Source organism: Pelodiscus sinensis, chromosome 5, assembly GCF_049634645.1.
Source record: "Pelodiscus sinensis isolate JC-2024 chromosome 5, ASM4963464v1, whole genome shotgun sequence".
NCBI lineage: Eukaryota > Metazoa > Chordata > Testudines > Trionychidae > Pelodiscus > Pelodiscus sinensis.
The window spans coordinates 133,141,189-133,159,745 of record NC_134715.1 but is presented as its reverse complement, the minus strand read 5'-3'; the positions used below and the strand labels follow the sequence as shown (position 1 = coordinate 133,159,745).

The following is an 18,557-nucleotide window of genomic DNA, read 5'->3' as shown; positions in this document are numbered from 1 at the left end:
TATCGCTCACGGTTTTACAGACCTCGGCCATCTCCTCTCTTCTCCAAGCTGAGCAATCTCTCCTCACATGGAAGCTGTTTCTTACGCCGGAGAGTTTTTGTCGCCCTTCTCTGACTCCTTCCAAATCTCTTCTCTCTCTCTCCGGCAGTGGGGCACCCAGGCCTGCGGGCCGCATTCAGGGTGTGGGCACCCCCTGGATTTACACAGCGGCGTTACACTTTCATCGTCTATCCCTTCCTAAGACGGTTAGCCGGTGCGTCAACCTCAGCACAGCGAGCAGGTGGTTTCAGAGAGCTGGCCACAACGGCTCCTGTCTCTCGTCCCCGAGGGATGACAACTCATTTAGACCCCGGCCTTGTGTGTGTCTAGCTGGGATTGTGGTTTCCAGTGTTGTTCCTCCCTGGATGGCGTGAAGGCCAGGACTTGAACAGGGTTCAAAAAAGAGCTAGATGGATTCATGGAGGGTAGATCCATCAGTGGCTATTAGCCAGGATGGGTAGGGATGGTATCCCCAGCTTTTGTTTGTCAGAGGCTAATGGGCGACGGGAGGGATGATTCCCTGTTGTGTTCGCTCCCTCTGGGGCACCTGGCGTTGACCACTGTTGGCAGACAGGGCACTGGGCGAGATGGACCGTTGGTCTGGCCGTTCTGATGTTCTTACGGAAGGTTTCTTGAGACTCGTATGCCACCTGGGACCAGGATCAGAGACAAAGAAGGGCGCCTGGGTTGTGTCCTTGCGTGTAGAGGCGGGACGAGCCAAGCCTGCCCTGCCACCACCTTTTATTGGTCCTTCTCTTGCCAGATCTGCTCGAAGATCCTGGAGAAGAACGCCAACCCGCAGTGGAACCAGAGCATCACCGTGCCGGCCATGGTGAGCAAGGGCCGGTCCCTGCCCTCGGTCCCTCGTGCCTGAGCCGTTGGCGCTGACTGGTCCCTCTCTGTCCCTGTTTCCCTAGTTTCCTTCCATGTGTGAGAAAATGAGGATCCGGGTCCTGGATTGGTGAGTGGGGATTGGAGCCACAAGGAGACACTCAGGCACAGAGACCCTGGGGAGGTGGCAGCAGGACCCGGGTCTCAGAGGAGATGGGCCCTGTCTGCATGGTGGGAACATGGTCTCCATTGTCCTGCGCTCGTGCCCCCAGATCTGAGACGCAGGCAGCTCCCTAAGCGTTCCCAGAAACAGCGTCTCCATCACACCAGGGCCGGCGGGCTCTCCCGGAAAGCTGATGCCAGGGTGGGGCGGGTTACACCGGGCCCGGAGCTCTCTCACTTCCGTTAGCTGCAGGCAACGGGCCCCAGACACAGGAAATTATTTCTCACCTTTGTGATCAGCCAAGAAGACGCGCTGTGGTCGCAAGGTGAGAGGGCACAGGCGGGGGCCGGCTATCGGCAGGTCTGCCCTGCAGTGAGGCACTCGTGGCTGGCGGGGGCTACAGCGGCGGGTCTGTATAGTTGTAGGGTGGATGTTTGGGCTCGGACCCTATGTGGTTAGAACAGTGGACGGGGAGTCGGGACTCCTGGCTTCCATTGTGCGCTCTGCACAGGAGTGAGCAAGTCACTCCACATCCTTCGGTGCCTCAGTTTCCCCTGCGTGATCCAAAGGGTACGGGACAGATCTTCAGCTGGTGAAAATCAGCACAGCTCCATTCTGAGGCGGCTGGTGAGGGGAGGACGCCCCAGCCTGAGGAGGGGGCAGGATGACCCCTCTCTGACTCAGGCCCCGCCTCTGCCCCGCCCCTTCCCTTCCCTTGCTCCGCCCCTGCCCCACCTGTATCCCCCAACCGAGGTGGCCTAGAGTACTAGTGGGGTCAAGGGTCTGGCACCAGCAGCGGTGGTCTGCCTCTCCTCCCCGTACTCACCGGCAGCAGCAGCGCAAGCAGAGACACCCCCACCCAGCTCGCTTTGCTCCCCTGGCCACGTCGCTGCACTTCCTGGCAGTCCTGCCCCCTCCCCTCGGAGCGGCGTGCGGGGGAGGGGGGGGGGGCAGAAAGCTGCTTCCGCCTTGCTCCACTTCCTCCATTGCTGCTGGTCAGTGGTGGGGGGCTGGACAACCGCTGTGGGTCCCCTGATAGTCTCCCACCAGCGTCTGGCCGGCCCCTCCCACCCACAGTATGTGACCCCTTGTGCCCCGCCCCCTGCGCATTGCCCCAGGCTCCACGGATTTCTGCTAGAGATCTGGCCTGCTGGCTCCACTGGAGCACTGCGGATTTACACCGGTGGGGATCTGGCCCCTGTCTCCACTGGAGCACTGCGGATTTACCCCAGTGGGGATCTGGCCCCTGACTCCACTGGAGCACTGCGGATTTACACCGGTGGGGATCTGGCCCCTGACTCCACTGGAGCACTGCGGATTTACCCCAGTGGGGATCTGGCCCCTGTCTCCACTGGAGCACTGCGGATTTACCCCAGTAGCGATCTGGCCCCTGTCTCCACTGGAGCACTGCGGATTTACCCCAGTGGGGATCTGGCCCCTGACTCCACTGGAGCACTGCGGATTTACCCCAGTGGGGATCTGGCCCCTGTCTCCACTGGAGCACTGCGGATTTACCCCAGTGGGGATCTGGCCCCTGACTCCACTGGAGCACTGCGGATTTACCCCAGTGGGGATCTGGCCCGCTGGCTCCACTGGAGCACTGCGGATTTACCCCAGTGGGGATCTGGCCCCTGACTCCACTGGAGCACTGCGGATTTACCCCAGTGTGGATCTGGCCCGCTGGCTCCACTGGAGCACTGCGGATTTGCACCGGTGGGGATCTGGCCCCTGGCTCCACTGGAGCACTGCGGATTTGCACCGGTGGGGATCTGGCCCCTGTCTCCACTGGAGCACTGCGGATTTGCACCGGTGGGGATCTGGCCCCTGTCTCCACTGGAGCACTGCGGATTTGCACCGGTGGGGATCTGGCCCCTGACTCCACTGGAGCACTGCGGATTTACCCCAGTGGGGATCTGGCCTGCTGGCTCCACTGGAGCACTGTGGATTTACCCCGGTGGGGATCTGGCCCCTGTCTCCACTGGAGCACTGCGGATTTACCCCGGTGGGGATCTGGCCCCTGGCTCCACTGGAGCACTGCGGATTTGCACCGGTGGGGATCTGGCCCCTGGCTCCACTGGAGCACTGCGGATTTGCACCGGTGGGGATCTGGCCCCTGGCTCCACTGGAGCACTGCGGATTTACCCCAGTGGGGATCTGGCCCCTGTCTCCACTGGAGCACTGCGGATTTACCCCAGTGGGGATCTGGCCCCTGACTCCACTGGAGCACTGCGGATTTACACCAGTGGGGATCTGGCCCCTGACTCCACTGGAGCACTGCGGATTTACACCGGTGGGGATCTGGCCCCTGACTCCACTGGAGCACTGCGGATTTACCCCAGTGGGGATCTGGCCCCTGTCTCCACTGGAGCACTGCGGATTTACCCCAGTGGGGATCTGGCCCCTGTCTCCACTGGAGCACTGCGGATTTACCCCAGTGGGGATCTGGCCCCTGACTCCACTGGAGCACTGCGGATTTGCACCGGTGGGGATCTGGCCCCTGACTCCACTGGAGCACTGCGGATTTACCCCAGTGGGGATCTGGCCCCTGACTCCACTGGAGCACTGCGGATTTACCCCAGTGGGGATCTGGCCCCTGTCTCCACTGGAGCACTGCGGATTTACCCCAGTGGGGATCTGGCCCCTGTCTCCACTGGAGCACTGCGGATTTACCCCAGTGGGGATCTGGCCCCTGACTCCACTGGAGCACTGCGGATTTACCCCAGTGGGGATCTGGCCCCTGACTCCACTGGAGCACTGCGGATTTACCCCAGTGGGGATCTGGCCCCTGACTCCACTGGAGCACTGCGGATTTACCCCAGTGGGGATCTGGCCCCTGTCTCCACTGGAGCACTGCGGATTTACCCCAGTGGGGATCTGGCCCCTGACTCCACTGGAGCACTGCGGATTTACCCCAGTGGGGATCTGGCCCCTGTCTCCACTGGAGCACTGCGGATTTACCCCGGTGGGGATCTGGCCCCTGACTCCACTGGAGCACTGCGGATTTACCCCAGTAGGGATCTGGCCCCTGACTCCACTGGAGCACTGCGGATTTACCCCAGTGGGGATCTGGCCCCTGTCTCCACTGGAGCACTGCGGATTTACCCCGGTGGGGATCTGGCCCCTGTCTCCACTGGAGCACTGCGGATTTACCCCAGTGGGGATCTGGCCCCTGACTCCACTGGAGCACTGCGGATTTACCCCAGTGGGGATCTGGCCCCTGTCTCCACTGGAGCACTGCGGATTTACCCCAGTGGGGATCTGGCCCCTGACTCCACTGGAGCACTGCGGATTTACCCCAGTGGGGATCTGGCCCCTGTCTCCACTGGAGCACTGCGGATTTACCCCAGTGGGGATCTGGCCCCTGTCTCCACTGGAGCACTGCGGATTTACACCGGTGGGGATCTGGCCCCTGTCTCCACTGGAGCACTGCGGATTTGCACCGGTGGGGATCTGGCCCCTGACTCCACTGGAGCACTGCGGATTTACCCCAGTGGGGATCTGGCCCCTGACTCCACTGGAGCACTGCGGATTTGCACCGGTGGGGATCTGGCCCCTGACTCCACTGGAGCACTGCGGATTTACCCCAGTGGGGATCTGGCCCCTGTCTCCACTGGAGCACTGCGGATTTACACCAGCGTGAGCTGGTCCATTTATCCTGACCTGTCCTCACTGGGCTTGTTTGGAGGGTTCCCGTTCCCAGCGAGTCCCAGGGGCAGGCGTGAAATTGCCAAGCGCGATCTGCCGGACGCTGCTGCCATTCAACCCAGGCTTGTGTTTCAGGGACCGGCTGACTCACAACGACGTCGTGGGCACGGCCCACCTGTGCATGTCGCAGATCTCCGCCCCGGGGGGCGAGCTGGAAGGTAAGGGGGGCGCGGGCCAGGAGCCTGCCCGGAGCACGACGGGGGACGCACGCTCTTGGCTCGTGGCTGGCCTTGGCTTGGGCGAAGGAGAAACAGTGGCCAAGACCCTCTCTAGGAAACCCGGGGGCAGGTGCCCCCCTCTGTCGGGCCAGCGTGGGGGGATCACGCCTGACTCGGATGAGACTGGGTTGTGACAGAAGTTTGTGACTCTAAGTCAGGGGCGAAGAGGAAACTTTTGTGGGGCGGGGCCCACTGAGCCCGGGAAAACTCCATCGGGGCCCACACGCAAGTGAGAAACGCTCCCCAGCCCCGAGGCTCAGGGCTTACCCGCAGCCCAGATGAACTCTTTGGGGGCCCGAGGCCAGTAGATTTTGTGGGGCCCCTAGAAGTATGGGGCCCCAGCGCCCCCCACGTGGCTGGGTTATGTCGCTGCAGGGGAGGGGGAGTCCTGAGCCTCATGGGCTGCGTCAAAGCAAGCTGGGGCAGGATGTGGCCCGGGTTGGGGTGCTGCACCCCTGTTGTGAATGTCTTTTGTGCTGAAGCTCTGGGCAGGTTGTGGCTACGGCCCGTGTCGGGTGGGGTTGCCCGGCCCCAGGAGGGACACTAGAAATCAGGGGCCTGAGCTCCCAGGCACACAATGGGACCCTGATCCTGCCTGCGCACAGTGTGGGGTGCAAAGGTGGGGAGGCATCTGGTCCTGCCCCGTGGGCACCTCTGGAAGAGGCACTTGTCACCTGGCATTAGGATGCCCAGGGCAAAATCCTGCTTGTATTAATTTCACCAAATGAAATTAATCGGTAGCAGGTTGAAAACAAACAAAAGGAAGTTTTTCGTCACACAACCCACAGTCAACCTGTGGAACTCCTCGCCAGGGGATGTTGTGAAGACCAGTGGCTGGATGCTGTGGTAGGGACTGTGGCCTGCATTCCCCTAACTCCTTTGGTGGCTGAATGGCTCCTGCCGCTAACCCCCTTTGCTGCTCGGTCCTAGGCGCTTGGCTTGCTAGGGGTGTGTCCATCCGAGGTCCCCAACGCGCCCCTCGGGAGCAGGCGCCCGGCACTGACACAGCGGCAGTGAGCCTGCCTTGGCCTGTCCACGCTGTAGCACGTTTCCTGGGCCCGTCGTGCGCCAGTGGCCTGGGCCGGCCCGTACAGCCATGCTCCCATTGGGGCGCTCGGGGACATTCGGGGCAGCTGGCTCTGCTGCGGGTGCATGGGCTCAGAGGATTGTGGGTAGTTTTTGCCCCCTAACACACACAGACAGCAGAACTTCCAAGGGCAGAGGCCGTGCATGCCGGCTTGAAACATGGTCCCCTCCCATGACATGAATGCCTGGGCCTAAGACCCTTCAGGAAAGGCCGGGACGCAGTGAGGGGCCACCCAGATTGCCCTGCCGACGCCTGCAGAGCGGACCTCGGACTGGAAAGCCAGGCGCCCGCTACTGGGGGCCTGGCAACGGGGCCTCCCTTTCCTGGGAGGAAGCGCGAGGCCTGGGCCAGCCTGGGCGGGGCAGGTCCCGTGAGAGAGGGAGCAGGCGCCGGGGAAGAGGGCCGTGCCGGGGGGCTTGGAAGCAGTTCCCGTAAGGCAGGCCCCGCGGGCGGCGTTGCAGAGCACACGGGGAGCTGAGGTGGGCGGCCGGGAGGGGCCTAGGGCCGAGCAATGGCTCAGCGGGGGCTAAGCAGTTCCGTGGATATCCAGGGGCCCGGCACTTCTCCGCTGGGTCATGGGGGGCAGCAGAAGGATCTACACCCACATCTCCCGAGCACCCAGGGGATCCCCACTGCACCCCCGCTTCTCAAGGGGTGAGCTGCCCCACGCTCCCAGATGCCCCTGGGTGTCTGGCCCCCCAGATACAACCCATGCAGTGTCCCCTGTGACAGAGAGCGCCGGGGGGTTGGCTGTGGCGTGCGCAAAGGCTGCCAGACACGGAGACCTGGTGGGTTTCTCTGGCCTACAGTCACCACAGAGGGTGCCTCCTGCACCCCAGCCTGGCCTCAGCCTCTTCCCCCTCTTCCATGTCCCCCTCATCACCAGCACCCCCAGCCCAGCCAGTTCTCCAGCCCCCGACGTGCCGGTCCTGCCTGTCGGAGGCCCCATGGGCCCCCCCGGGCAGCGCCCCCCAGAACCAGAGGGGAGGTGGCGTTTACAGAGGAGCAGAACGGAAGCCCCTGGCTGTCCCGACCACTCTGCTTTGGGGTGCAGGGGTTGGGTCTCGCCATCATCAGAGAGGGCCCACGCCGCAGCTAGAGCGGGTGCAATGCATTGTGGGACGTGGCGCGGGGAGGTAGGTTTGGGCCTCTGCTGGGTTCCTGGGAGGGGTCCACGCCAGGGCCTCGCGGGGTGCCCCAGGCCCCGTAGCCGCAGCTGCAGCTTGCATTTCCTGTCATGCTTTGGTCTCACCTCACGCGCCCGCCACCCCTCCTCCGCTGGTCCCATCCTAACCGTCTCTCCATTTCTTTGTGCCTCAGATGAGTTTCCCGTTCTCCCGAAGCCCCTGACAGCTCCAGCCAGTACGTCCCTCTAGCCTGCGGGTTGTAATCGCGCTACGGTCACTGGGATGGCTTAGCCGGGTTCGCACGGGCCGGGAAACTGGACAGAACCAGGATCAGCAAAGCCTCCGTGTCAGAAACACGGGGCGCGAGGCCTGGGATATGGCCCCAGACTCCTTCCGGCCTCGTTTGTACCCCCCGGATCCTGAGAGGTGGGATGGGCTGTGGTATGGTGTCTCCATCCTGCCAAGGACAGGATACTGCCGATCCTTCCACAGAGCGCCGACTGGAAAGCCCTTAACATGCCAACAGTCGTGCGGAGCTGTGTGTGCAAAAGCAAACCTCACTTTGGGATGTATTAGCGGGAGTGCGGTGAGCAAGACCCGGGAATTAATTCTGTTGCTCTACTCCACGCCCGTTAGGCCTCAACTTTTGTATTGTGTCCAGTTCTGGGTACCCCACGTCAGGCAAGATGGGGACAGATTGGCGAGAGCGCCCAGGGAAGAGCACCAAAAATGGTTAAAGGCCTCGAAAACACGACCCATGAAGGAAAATTGAAAAAACTGGGTTTGTTTAGTTTGAAGAAGAGAACACGGAAAGGGGACATGAGGGCAGCAAGTTACCTAAAAGGGTGGTACAAGGAGGAAGGAGAAAAATTGTTCTTCCTGGCTTCTGAGGATAGAACAAGAAGCAAGGGGCTTAAACTGCAGCAAGGGAGGTTGAGGTTGGACATTAAGAAAAACTTCCTTCCTGTCAGGGGGATTAAACGCTGGAATAAATTGCCTGGGGGGTTGTGGAATCTCCATCACTGGGGATATTGAAGAGCAGGTTGGACAGACACCTGCCAGGGATGGTTTAGTCGGTTCTTGGTCCTGAAATGAGGGCAGGGAACTGGACTTGATGCCCTCTTGAGGTCTCTTCCAGTTCTCGTGTTCTATGAATCTAAGATAACAACAGACTCTAGTCCACAATGGATCCACGTTCCTGCTCTTAGCACCCGAACTTGGCAGCAGGAGGGACCTGCCATCACTTGCTCTGTGCCACGTTTCTTTTTATGCATGCACGAGACGCGTGGTCACCGTGGTTCCGTAACTGATTGCTCCCTGTGGTCTCCTAGTGGATGACGGGCTAGGATTCCTGCCGACGTTCGGGCCCTGTTACGTGAACCTTTACGGCAGCCCGAGGGAATTTACCGGCTTTCCAGATCCCTACGAGGAGCTCAACCTGGGAAAGGTGAAGTCGTGGGGGTTCGGTTCACAAAAGTTCTTTGCGAAAAGAAAGACGCTCGTTACCCTGAACTTTTGTCAGTCATGACGAGGGGCAGAGTTGGGGGATGTTTTCTGGAGAACAGCTTGTTTGCCAAGAGCCGCCATTTTGGACAACACAAACTATTCATGAGCTTGGTGCAAATTGGTTCCACCACCCACAGGAGGAGATGCTGCGGAGGCCAGCTTGTCTCGTTCCCTCAGCCCTAAGCTGAGTGCTCGGACGCTGACCACGGAGGCGGGAAACCCAACTTTGATTCCCCCTCTGGAACGGGCCCCAAATGGACTTTCTCAGTTCCCCAGAAAGTCCCCCAAATTTCAGTCAGTTTGATCCACATGGAACCTCTTTGGATTGTTCAAAATGGCCGCTGAATGGAAAAAGCCGCTCTCCTCCCAGATCTAAACAGGTCCTAGTGCACCCCCAGGGAATTCTTGTCCCTCTTGAGGGTAAGCCAAGGGGCAGGAGGGGCCCGTAACACAGTCAGCTTTGCATCCGTGAAGGAGCTGCCTACATGTGTCCCTATCCTGTTCCTCTTCAACTAACTAAGCCAGTAGCAGAGTTCATGGGGGACTCTGGGGGGAGCGTATGTGGCAGGCAGCCATCTTGGTAACATCACCGTCTCCCCTCAGGGCGAGGGCGTGGCCTTTCGGGGCCGGTTGCTGATGGAGCTGGAGACGAAGCTGGTCGAACACGTTGAGCAGAAATTGGAGGACATCCCTCCTGACGACCTTCTCCGGCTGGAGGTATGGGGCCCCACATCCTGCGGGTTTGGAATCACCGGGCTGGGGCTTGAACCTACAACCTCTAGAACCACAGCGGGCGCCCGACGGCTCTCGCTCTTGGCCAGCAGCGGCGGCAGACTCGCCCCCTTCTCCGACTCTGGGCAGACAAGTGTGGTCGTCTGCTGCCTCGTGACCACCCCCTCGCGGAGAGTTTTCTCCTGCTTCTTGCACTTCCCCCGTGCTGCCTCCGAGCCCCACTGGAGTCATCTTGCTCCTGGCGGCTTGTCTCCAGAGCCAGCTGCTGTCCCCGCTTCCTCTCAGGTGGGGCTAGTCCGGCTGTCAGGATTCAGCCCCACACCTCCAGGCTGAGGCGAGCTGCCCTGCTGCACTAGGATGTAGAGCAGCCGCGTGCAGGAGAGCGTTTCGCGTCCATCAGGAGCTTTGTTGGGTGGCTCTCCTTGGCTGTGTCCTTGGGGTGGAGTCCAAGCCCCCATCCCTCCCCCCCCGCCATCTCCCCCTTTGTCTGGGGAGAGGGGACGGCTTTCCTGCATGCTTGCCTGCGGCTGCTCCGCCCTGCCCCCCGTCACGTCCTCCTGGGAACCGGCAGGGCCGTGTACGCGGGCGGGGGCGAGGGATTGGCTGGGAGAGGCTCCGCCCACCGGGCCGGCTCTGTCTCGTGCAGAAGCACCTGCGGCGGCGGAAGTACTGCCTCTTCGCCGCCTTCTACTCCGCCACCATGCTGCAGGACGTCGACGCCGCCGTCCAGTTCGAAGTCAGCATCGGCAACTACGGCAACAAGTTCGACAATACCTGCCTGCCGCTGGCCTCCACCACGCAGTACAGCCGGGCCGTGTTTGACGGTGAGGCCCGGGCGGGGGGCGGGGGGGACGGACGGCGTGGCACGGAGACGGCTCCTCATAGCCCGTCCAGCCCCCGGGGACCAGGCGATCACCGCAGCCCAGAGACAACACCCCTTACCCGATGGGCAGAGGGAACCCCCCGAGTCCTGGCAGGTTTCCTGGCCTCCCGCGCCATGCAGGCCTCTGTCCGGCGTCATGAGGTCTGACGTCAATAGGATGAAGCTTAATAAGGACACATGCAAAGTGCTCCACTTAGGAGGGAACAATCCGTGTCGCACACACAGAATGGGAAGTGACTGTCTAGGAAGGAGTCCGGCAGAAAGGGATCTAGGGGTCAGAGTGGACCATAAGCTAAATGGGAGTTTACACTGTGATGCTGTTGCAAAAAAAAAAAAAGCAAAGGTGATTCTGGGAGGCATTCACAGGAGTGTGGTCATTCTTCCACTCTGCTCTGAGTAGGCCTCCGTTGGAGTCTTGTGTCCTGTTCTGGGCACCACACTTCAGGAAAGATGTGGAGAAACTGGAGAAGGTCCAGACAAGAGCAACACAAATGATTCAAGGTTTAGAAAACATGAGCCATGAGGGACGACTGGAAGAACTGGGCTTGTTTAGTTTAGGAAAAGAGAAGACAGAGGGGACAGGAGAGCAGTTTTCAGGTATCTAAAAGGGTGTCACAAGGAGGAGGGAGAAAATTGTTCTCCTTGGCCTCTGAGGACAGGACAAGAAGCAATGGGCTTAAATTGCAGCAAGGGAGGTTTAGGTTGGACAGTAGGAAAAACTTCCTACCTGTCAGGGTGGTTAAACCCTGGAATAAATTGCCTAGGGAGGTTGTGGAATCTCTCTCTGTGGAGATATGGAAGAGCAGGTTGGACAAATACCTGTTGGGGATGGTCTAGATGGTGCTTGGTCCTGCCGTAGGGTCAGGGGACTGGACTCGACCACTCGAGGTCCCTTCTAGTTCTGGGATTCTAGGTTTCTATTTTTCCTCCTGTTGCATTAGTTGGATGTGGCATTCCCCTTCGCTCCCCCGCCAAACCCATCGCGTGGTGACGCAGCGTACTTAGCTGCCATGTTGCACCCCAGCAGTGGCTGCATTGCTGTGGTGGGTGCAGGGATTTCTGTGCATACAGGATAGGTGTGGGGCAGGAGCGGGGGCAGGGGGATACACGGTGTGACGTGTGTGCAAACTCTTCCTAAGCTCGCAATGCAATGCTAGTGTCTGCACTGCTGCCCTCCTCCGCAGCAAATCAGAGCGGTTCAAGTATGAGTCCTAGGCCCAATAAGGACTTCCAGTGGCGATTCCCCTGTCGCTCAAGGGGCTGGCACTTTTGGAGCAGACCCTTTTTCTGTCCTGGGCGGGGAGGGGGTCTCAGCTAGCCACCGCGTCGTAGCACCTACATCGCTGGGGGTTTGTGACAACCGTGCGAGTTGCCCAGGCAGCTCATGTCACGCCAAGGCCCCCCAAGCGGAGGGTGCCAGGCCGAATGCCTGTTTCCTGCAGGTCCAAGCGCCCAGGGCCGCAGCCAGCCCCTTTCCCCGTCGATGGGCCAGCTGGGAGCCCATGGCCTGCTGCCCGCAGAGCCAGCTCCCGGTGTGCTCTGTCCCCGCAGGTTGCCAGTATTACTACCTCCCCTGGGGCAACGTGAAGCCCGTGGTGGTGCTGTCGTCCTACTGGGAGGAGACCAGCCACCGGACGGATGCGCAGAACGCTCTCCAGCGCACGGCCGACCGGCTGGTGAGTGCGGCACTGCTTGTGCGGCTCGGCGGGGGCGTAGGACGGCTGCCCACGCTCCGGAGGGATCTGTGCTGTGTTAGTGAACAACTTAAGAACGGCCGTACTGGGTCAGACCAAAGGTCCTTCCAGCCCAGTAGCCTGTCTGCCCACAGTGGCCAGCACCAGGTGCCCCAGAGGGGGTGGACCGAAGACAATGATCAAGCGATTTGTCTCCTGCCATCCCTCTCCAGCCTCTGACAAACAGAGGCCAGGGTCACTATTCCTGCCTTTCCTGGCTAATAGCCATGGATGGACCGAACCCCCATGAATGTATCTAGCTCTTTTTTGAACCCTGTTAAAGTCCTGGCCTTCACAACATCCTCTGGCAAGGAGTTCCACAGGTTGACTGTGCGCTGCATGAAGAAAAACTTCCTTTGGTTTGTTTGAAACCCACTGCCTATTCATTTCATTGGGTGACCCCTTGTTCTTATATGATGGGAACAAATAAATAGCTTTTTTTAAAATTCACTTTCTCCCCACCTGTCAGGATTTTATAGTTCCCTGTCATATCCCTCCCCTTATCATAGTTATGTTCAACCTCTCTAAGTCCCCGTTAGCTGAGCGTACCCTTTACTGCCTGGCTTTACACGGTGTTAAACTGCCTCAGTGTCGCGCTCCCTCCCCCCACAGGAAGTTGCACTCAGACAGTGCCTCAGTGGCCCTCCTCTGGATTAGGTCCAATTGAGGGGTTTGGGTTTGAGGCTCAGGTGCAGTTAGGGGTTGGGAGTGGCGGGGGACGGAAGGGAAACCTGCAAGATTTTAGCCATCTGGGGACATGTGAACCCACTTGGGGGACAGGCCATTCTCGTTCTGGATTCCGCACTGGCACTCAGTTCTAGAAGCACATCGTGACTCCAAACCAGCTTTCTTTTCCTCCTCTGGCGGACATCCAGCCCCATCGCTGGGAGGAACAGAGAGCTAGGTCCTAGGTGGAATAACCCTTCAGTGCCTTGCATCTGCTGGTCTCCAGGGCTTTCCCTGGGCAGCGGGGGCTAAGTCTGGTTACCCCCCATGATCACTCCGAGGCTCAGGTTGGCATTGAATGCCGGCCCCCTACAGGGCAGTGGGGCATGCGGGCACACAGAACCCCCACCCGCCTGCCTCTGCCGTGGCTATCCTCGGGCCATGCCACCCGCTGCTGAGCAGGGCGGGAGGTGGTCTCCCCCGAGGCCTGCCCCTGGGGTGTGTGGAGGCTGGGTTTGCCATGTTTTCGGGGCAGTCCTGCCTGGTGTTGAGGAAGGTTGGGGGCCCTGAGGTCCAGGGGGTAGGTTTGGAGGACTGGGGGAGTGGGGCTGCTCTGACATAGGGGCAGGGATTAGAGGTGTATGAGGGGTGCTGGGTTTCCATTATACACAGGGTTCACAGTTGGGTTCAGTGGCTCCCTCACCGCTATATAAATCGGTCCATCCCCCCGTAACTCCGATGATGTCGGAGAGGGCAGCTGCGGCTCTTGTCAGGGCGTCTGTGAATTGGAGTATTTGCCTCGGCGATAGAGCTGAGCGCTATAGAGCCTTGTGTGGAAAGTGGTAGCGTTCTCGTGCGGGGACGGGCCCTGAGCAATGATTAGGCCTCAGTTGGAGTCTTGTGTCCCGTTCTGGGCACCACATGTCAGGAAAGATGTGGAGAGACTGGAGAAGGTCCAGAGAAGAGCAACATGAATGATGAAAGGTCTAGAAAACATGAGCTATGAAGGAAGACTGAAAGAACTGAGTTTGTTTAATTTAGAAAAGAGAAGACTGAGAGGGGACATGATAGTCGTTTCCAGGTATCTAAAAGGGTGTCATAAGGAGGAAGGAGAAAAATTTTTCATCTTGGCCTCTGAGGATAGAACAAGAAGCAATGGGCTTAAACTGCAGCAAGGGAGGCTTAGGTTGGACATTAGGAAAAAGTTCCTAAGTGTCAGGGTGGTCAAACACTGGAATAAATTGCTCAAGGAGGTTGTGGAATCCCCATCTCTGGAGATATTGAAGAGCAGGTTAGATAAATGTCTATCAGGGATGGTCTAGACAGTATTTGGTCCTGCCACGAGGGCAGGGGACTGGACTCGACGACCCCTCGAGGTCCGTTCCAGTTCTAGTATTCTATACCTAAAAGGGTGTTACAAAGTGGAGAGAGAAAAATTGTTCTCCTTGGCCTCTGATGATAGGACAAGAAGCAATGGGCTTAAATTGCAGCAAGGGAGGTTTAGGCTGGACATTAGGAAAAACTTCCTGCCTGTCAGGGTGGTTAAACACTGGAATAAATTGCCTAGGGGGGTGGTGGAAGCTCCATCCCTGTAGGTCTTTAAGAGCAGGTTGGACAGACACCTGTCAGGAATGGTCTAGAAGGTGCTTGGTCCTGCTGTGAGGACAAGGGACTGGACTCGATGCCCTCTCAAGGTCCTTCCAGTTCTAGGGTTCTATGATTCAATGTTTCTCTCTTTCACGCTGTCTGCCCTGACTGGGGTCTCCAGCTGGAATGGAACCTGATGCGTCAACACTAAAAGCGCAGTTTAAAAGAGTTGCTCCATTCCCTGGTAGCAGTAGTAGGCTGTCATCTCGGTGTGGACCAGAAACTAGAGGGAAGTGCCACAGACTCACAAGAGCACGCAAGAGGCTATGAGAATTGAGGGCCCCCCCATTGGCCAGAGGATGGGAGTCCCTTGGGATATGCTGGTCCTTCGAAAAACATTGCCCTTTGGCCTGGGACTGGTCTGCCGGGGCGGGTCAGGGGAAGGCGGGGGGTGCCCTGATCCATCCGTGAGTCCTCTGCTCTGTGTGTTGTGTAGGAAGCAGGCTTGGAGCTGGTCCACCTTGCGCTCAAGGCCAAGTGCTCCTCACGCGACTTGGATGCGTTGGCTGCCCAATTGATTGATGACATCATCGCGGACTGCAGGTATTTCTGCCAACTTCAACTGTGCGCCCTGGCAGGCGCGTGTTACAAGAGCCTTTGTGGCTGCTGGAAGGGGCCTGGTGCTGAAAACCCCCGGCCATTGGCTAATGTTTACTTCAAAGGTGGGAGAGCCAAGGCACGGAGTTGAAAAGGTGACATTTACAGCAGCTCGTAAATTTCCACTCTCTGTGCAAGGGCTGCAGCCCAGCATACCTGAATAAGCCTCATTGTATTGTGGCTGGAGCCATTGCAGTCAACGTGTTCCCAGCTGGAACCGAGGGCTAGGAAAAAAAGAGCTGCCTAGAATGTACATTTGTAGATACTGATGTGGTAGCAATGGACTTTTATGAAGCAGTAATTTCTTTTCTAGCCCAGTATCCTTGCTTCTACTGGGGCCAACGTTAGGGGCTTCAGAGGAATGGGTAAGGACCCTGTCATTAGGCAGACATGGGAAAATCTGCCCCTGTGAAGGTCTCTGTCTGATCCCAAATAACAGGAGACATGTTTAAGCCCTGGAAAAGGTTTATCACCCTTCTCATGCTCTTTTTTTAAGCATTGTATATTATAACTGTGTATGTTCTTGTTATCCGTATAAACATCCGACCCCTCTTTGACTCTTCCCAAGTTCTTGACCTCAACAACATCCCACAGCAAGGAGTTCCACTGGTTAACTAGAGCTGGGATTAAAAAAGTAATCTGTTTTTCACAAAATCCTGCCAGGAGAGAGCACATTTAGTTTCTACCCACTTAACTCCACCCTGTTTTTGGAGACACCAAACTGAGCATTCGGCTGTGCCATCAATACAGGTAGGACAAGATTTTCACAAAGAAGGGTCCAAAGTTTGCCTTCTTCCTCTGTCTTTAGGCACCTAAATAAGAGCTAAGCACCCAGCAGTGCTCATGGCCTCTGGTGGCGGATGCTGGCGCTTCATATGTTTGAAAATGGGGCCACTTGATAGGGATTGAGAAGTCTAACGGTCGTTTCCAACTGTTGAAAATCATAAGTCTCGCTCTACTTTTTCAAGGACAAAGTCCTAATATTACCAGCGGGAGTTTAGTGGAATCACCTGGTCTCAAAGGCGCTGGTCACAAGAAAGAGGTTTTTGTTTGTGAGTAAAAAAAAAAAGAACAGATTCCTCCAAGCCCTTATTGTCCCTCTGCATAGCTCATGCAGCCCAGGGAGAGTATCACAGCATGTGATTGCATGGGGTGTTTCTGGTTCTCTGGCACCTGCAGGCTGTTTCATTCCTGATGCCAAACAAAAATGGGTGTGTGATCCCCCAGGTCCGCCACTGACTTGTTGTGAGACCTTGGGCATGTCGCTCTGCGTCTTTCACCCATTCGCAGTCCGGTCTCTTTAGACCATAAGCTCTTTGGCTCAGGAACCATCTCTGTGTTTGTAATGTGCCTAGCACAATGGCTCTGGGCCCTCAGTCAGGCTTGGAGATGTCACTGAACTATAAGTAACATCAGAGCTGAAAATTAGGGCCTAAAACAGAGCTGAAAATTGGGGCGTTAATCTCCCCATGGAAGGGAGGGAACCCCAAGTGATACAAGCATTTGTGGAGTTTTATTTTCCAAGAGGATCTGACCCTCTTGGAGCAGGTTTTTCCTGTGTCTTGGGGCTGTGAGGTCTGAATTTGGAGTTCCCAGGCGTTATCAGTTCACCTCCCCTCCTTGTTCCCAACCACCCAACGCCAGTCCTCGGCATGTTTTTAGTTGTTGAGCAGGGTGGGTTGAGAGGCCTTTGCCACGAGGAATTGTTACCCTCCCGTGGCCAAGGCTGAGGAAGGTGGCAGTGACGAGTTCTCCCAAAGCGTCCCCGGTTTAAAATAGCCAGGGGTATAGACTAGTCAGACTGTACCTGGAGAAAGGCGCCAATGGACAGCTCTGGAATGGGCCGTGCCCCCGCTCCAGCCCTGCCCCGCTTGCCTAGCTCAGTCCTCAACCTAGAGGCACCATCTCTAGGGAGAAAAGGGGAATTGGGCCTCTGCCTTTGTTGAGACAAATGGGTCCAGTTGCAGCAGATTGAGTTGGGGTTGGTCCTGCTTTGGGGGCTGGACTCAGTGACTCCTGAGGTCTCTGCTGGCCCTAGGAGTCTGTGATTCACGGGGAAATGCCCAGACCCCTTTAGCTCACTCTCCACAGGGCTTACCCTGTTATGACACTGACTCACTCTACCACCCTCCCTGTGTGGGATTTGAACCGGTAACCTAGAATGGGAAGAGACCTCAGGAGTCATCCAATCCAACCCCCTGCTCAAAACAGGGCCAACCTCAACTCAATCATCCCAGCCAGGGCTTTGTCCAGCCAGGACTTAAACACCTCTAGGGATGGAGATTCCACCCCCTCCCTAGGGAACCCAGCCCAGCGCTTCCCCGCTCTCTAAGGGAAATTGTTTTTCCTAATGTCCAACCTAGACCTCCCCCACTGCAACTTGAGCCTCGTTCTGCCATCTGTTACCACTGAGAACAGCCTCTCTCCAGCCTCTTTGGAACCCCTCTTTAGGGAGTTGAAGGCTGCTCTCAAATCCCCCCTCACTCTTCTCTTCTGCAGACTAAACAAGCCAAAATCCCTCAGCCCCTCCTCATAGGTCATATGCTCCAGCCCCCTCATCATTTTGGTTGCCCTCCGCTGGAGCCTCTCCAATGCATCCACATCCTTTATCTAGTGGGGGGACGAGAACTGGGTGGAATACTCCAGATGTGGCCTTCCCAGTGCCCAATAAAGGGGAATAATCCCTTCTCTGGATCTGCTGGCAACATTCCTCCGAATGCCCCCTAATATGCCATTCGTCTTCTTGCCTACAAGGGCGCCTGTTGACCCATCTCCAGCTTCTCATCCACTGCAGTCCCCAGGCCCTTTTCTGCTGACACGGCAAAGGAGACCCCGGAGCCTCCTGCAGGCCTTGTAGCCACTTGATCCTCCTTGTTCGTTGCGAGGAGGCACGTAGGTCACTAGCAAAGGTGTTGGGAAGCCTCCGGCTTTCACTCACGCCCTGCGGGATTTGTTTCCTGGCCAGAAGTTTGTTCTTTCAGGGGCAGGGAATGGAATGGAATAACATGCCCTGCGTGTGGCATGCTGATGAGCCAAGTCTGCGGCTCAGGAAATGCTCCATCAATCCAGGGGGCTGCCAGCTTGAAGGATGCGCTTGGAAAAACCCTCTTGCTGTGAATTGAAGCCTCCCCAGGGAGGTGTTCGCCCCCGCCACGCCGTGGAAAAGGTCAGAGCCGTTGTAAGGGCTGTAAATATTCCATGGCTCCTGTGTGTGCCATACGTGACCTGAGGATAATCCCAGGAGTTAAGGTTTCCAGCGAAGCTGCTCCTTCCAAAACAAATCCAATGAAACGAGGGAAAATATGTTGCTGCCAGAGCTGCCAAGCCAGTGGTTCCTTCTGGCTCGGCTTCCTCTCCTGTGCTAAGCGCCTGCGGTAAATGGCTTCTGCAGCGCGGAGAGAAATTGGCCGAACTCAGGCAGTGAGGCGCACCGGCGTGTGTGCTGAAAAGCAAGCAGAATTGGCACCACTAATTAGGATCATAGCCATAAGGATGGGCTTGCTGAGGCAGATCACGGGTACCTGCCGGGGAGTCCTGTGCGTTGTAGCAGTATCTGCCAGCAGGCTTAAGTCAAAAGGCACTGGTTAGCCTCTACAATGGGACCATGTGATGGACCGGGCCAG

General features: G+C 57.8%; 1 protein-coding gene across 12 annotated transcripts in view; it reads left to right on the top strand.

Moving 5' to 3' along the window:
• The window catches only part of DYSF (dysferlin), a 263,140-nt gene that overhangs the window by 77,045 nt on the left and 167,538 nt on the right, over positions 1–18,557 (top strand). For 8 of the 12 annotated variants that reach the window (XM_075931056.1, XM_075931055.1, XM_075931051.1 and 5 more), the window contains exons 14-22: positions 803–871; positions 957–1,000; positions 4,814–4,896; positions 7,364–7,405; positions 8,502–8,617; positions 9,280–9,393; positions 10,055–10,232; positions 11,843–11,967; positions 14,774–14,880. In XM_075931056.1, the coding sequence (XP_075787171.1) occupies positions 803–871; positions 957–1,000; positions 4,814–4,896; positions 7,364–7,405; positions 8,502–8,617; positions 9,280–9,393; positions 10,055–10,232; positions 11,843–11,967; positions 14,774–14,880 (878 nt within the window). The remainder of the gene's footprint in view (positions 1–802; positions 872–956; positions 1,001–4,813; positions 4,897–7,363; positions 7,406–8,501; positions 8,618–9,279; positions 9,394–10,054; positions 10,233–11,842; positions 11,968–14,773; positions 14,881–18,557) is intronic. The other 4 variants (XM_075931062.1, XM_075931054.1, XM_075931059.1 and 1 more) reach the window with 1 other exon arrangement.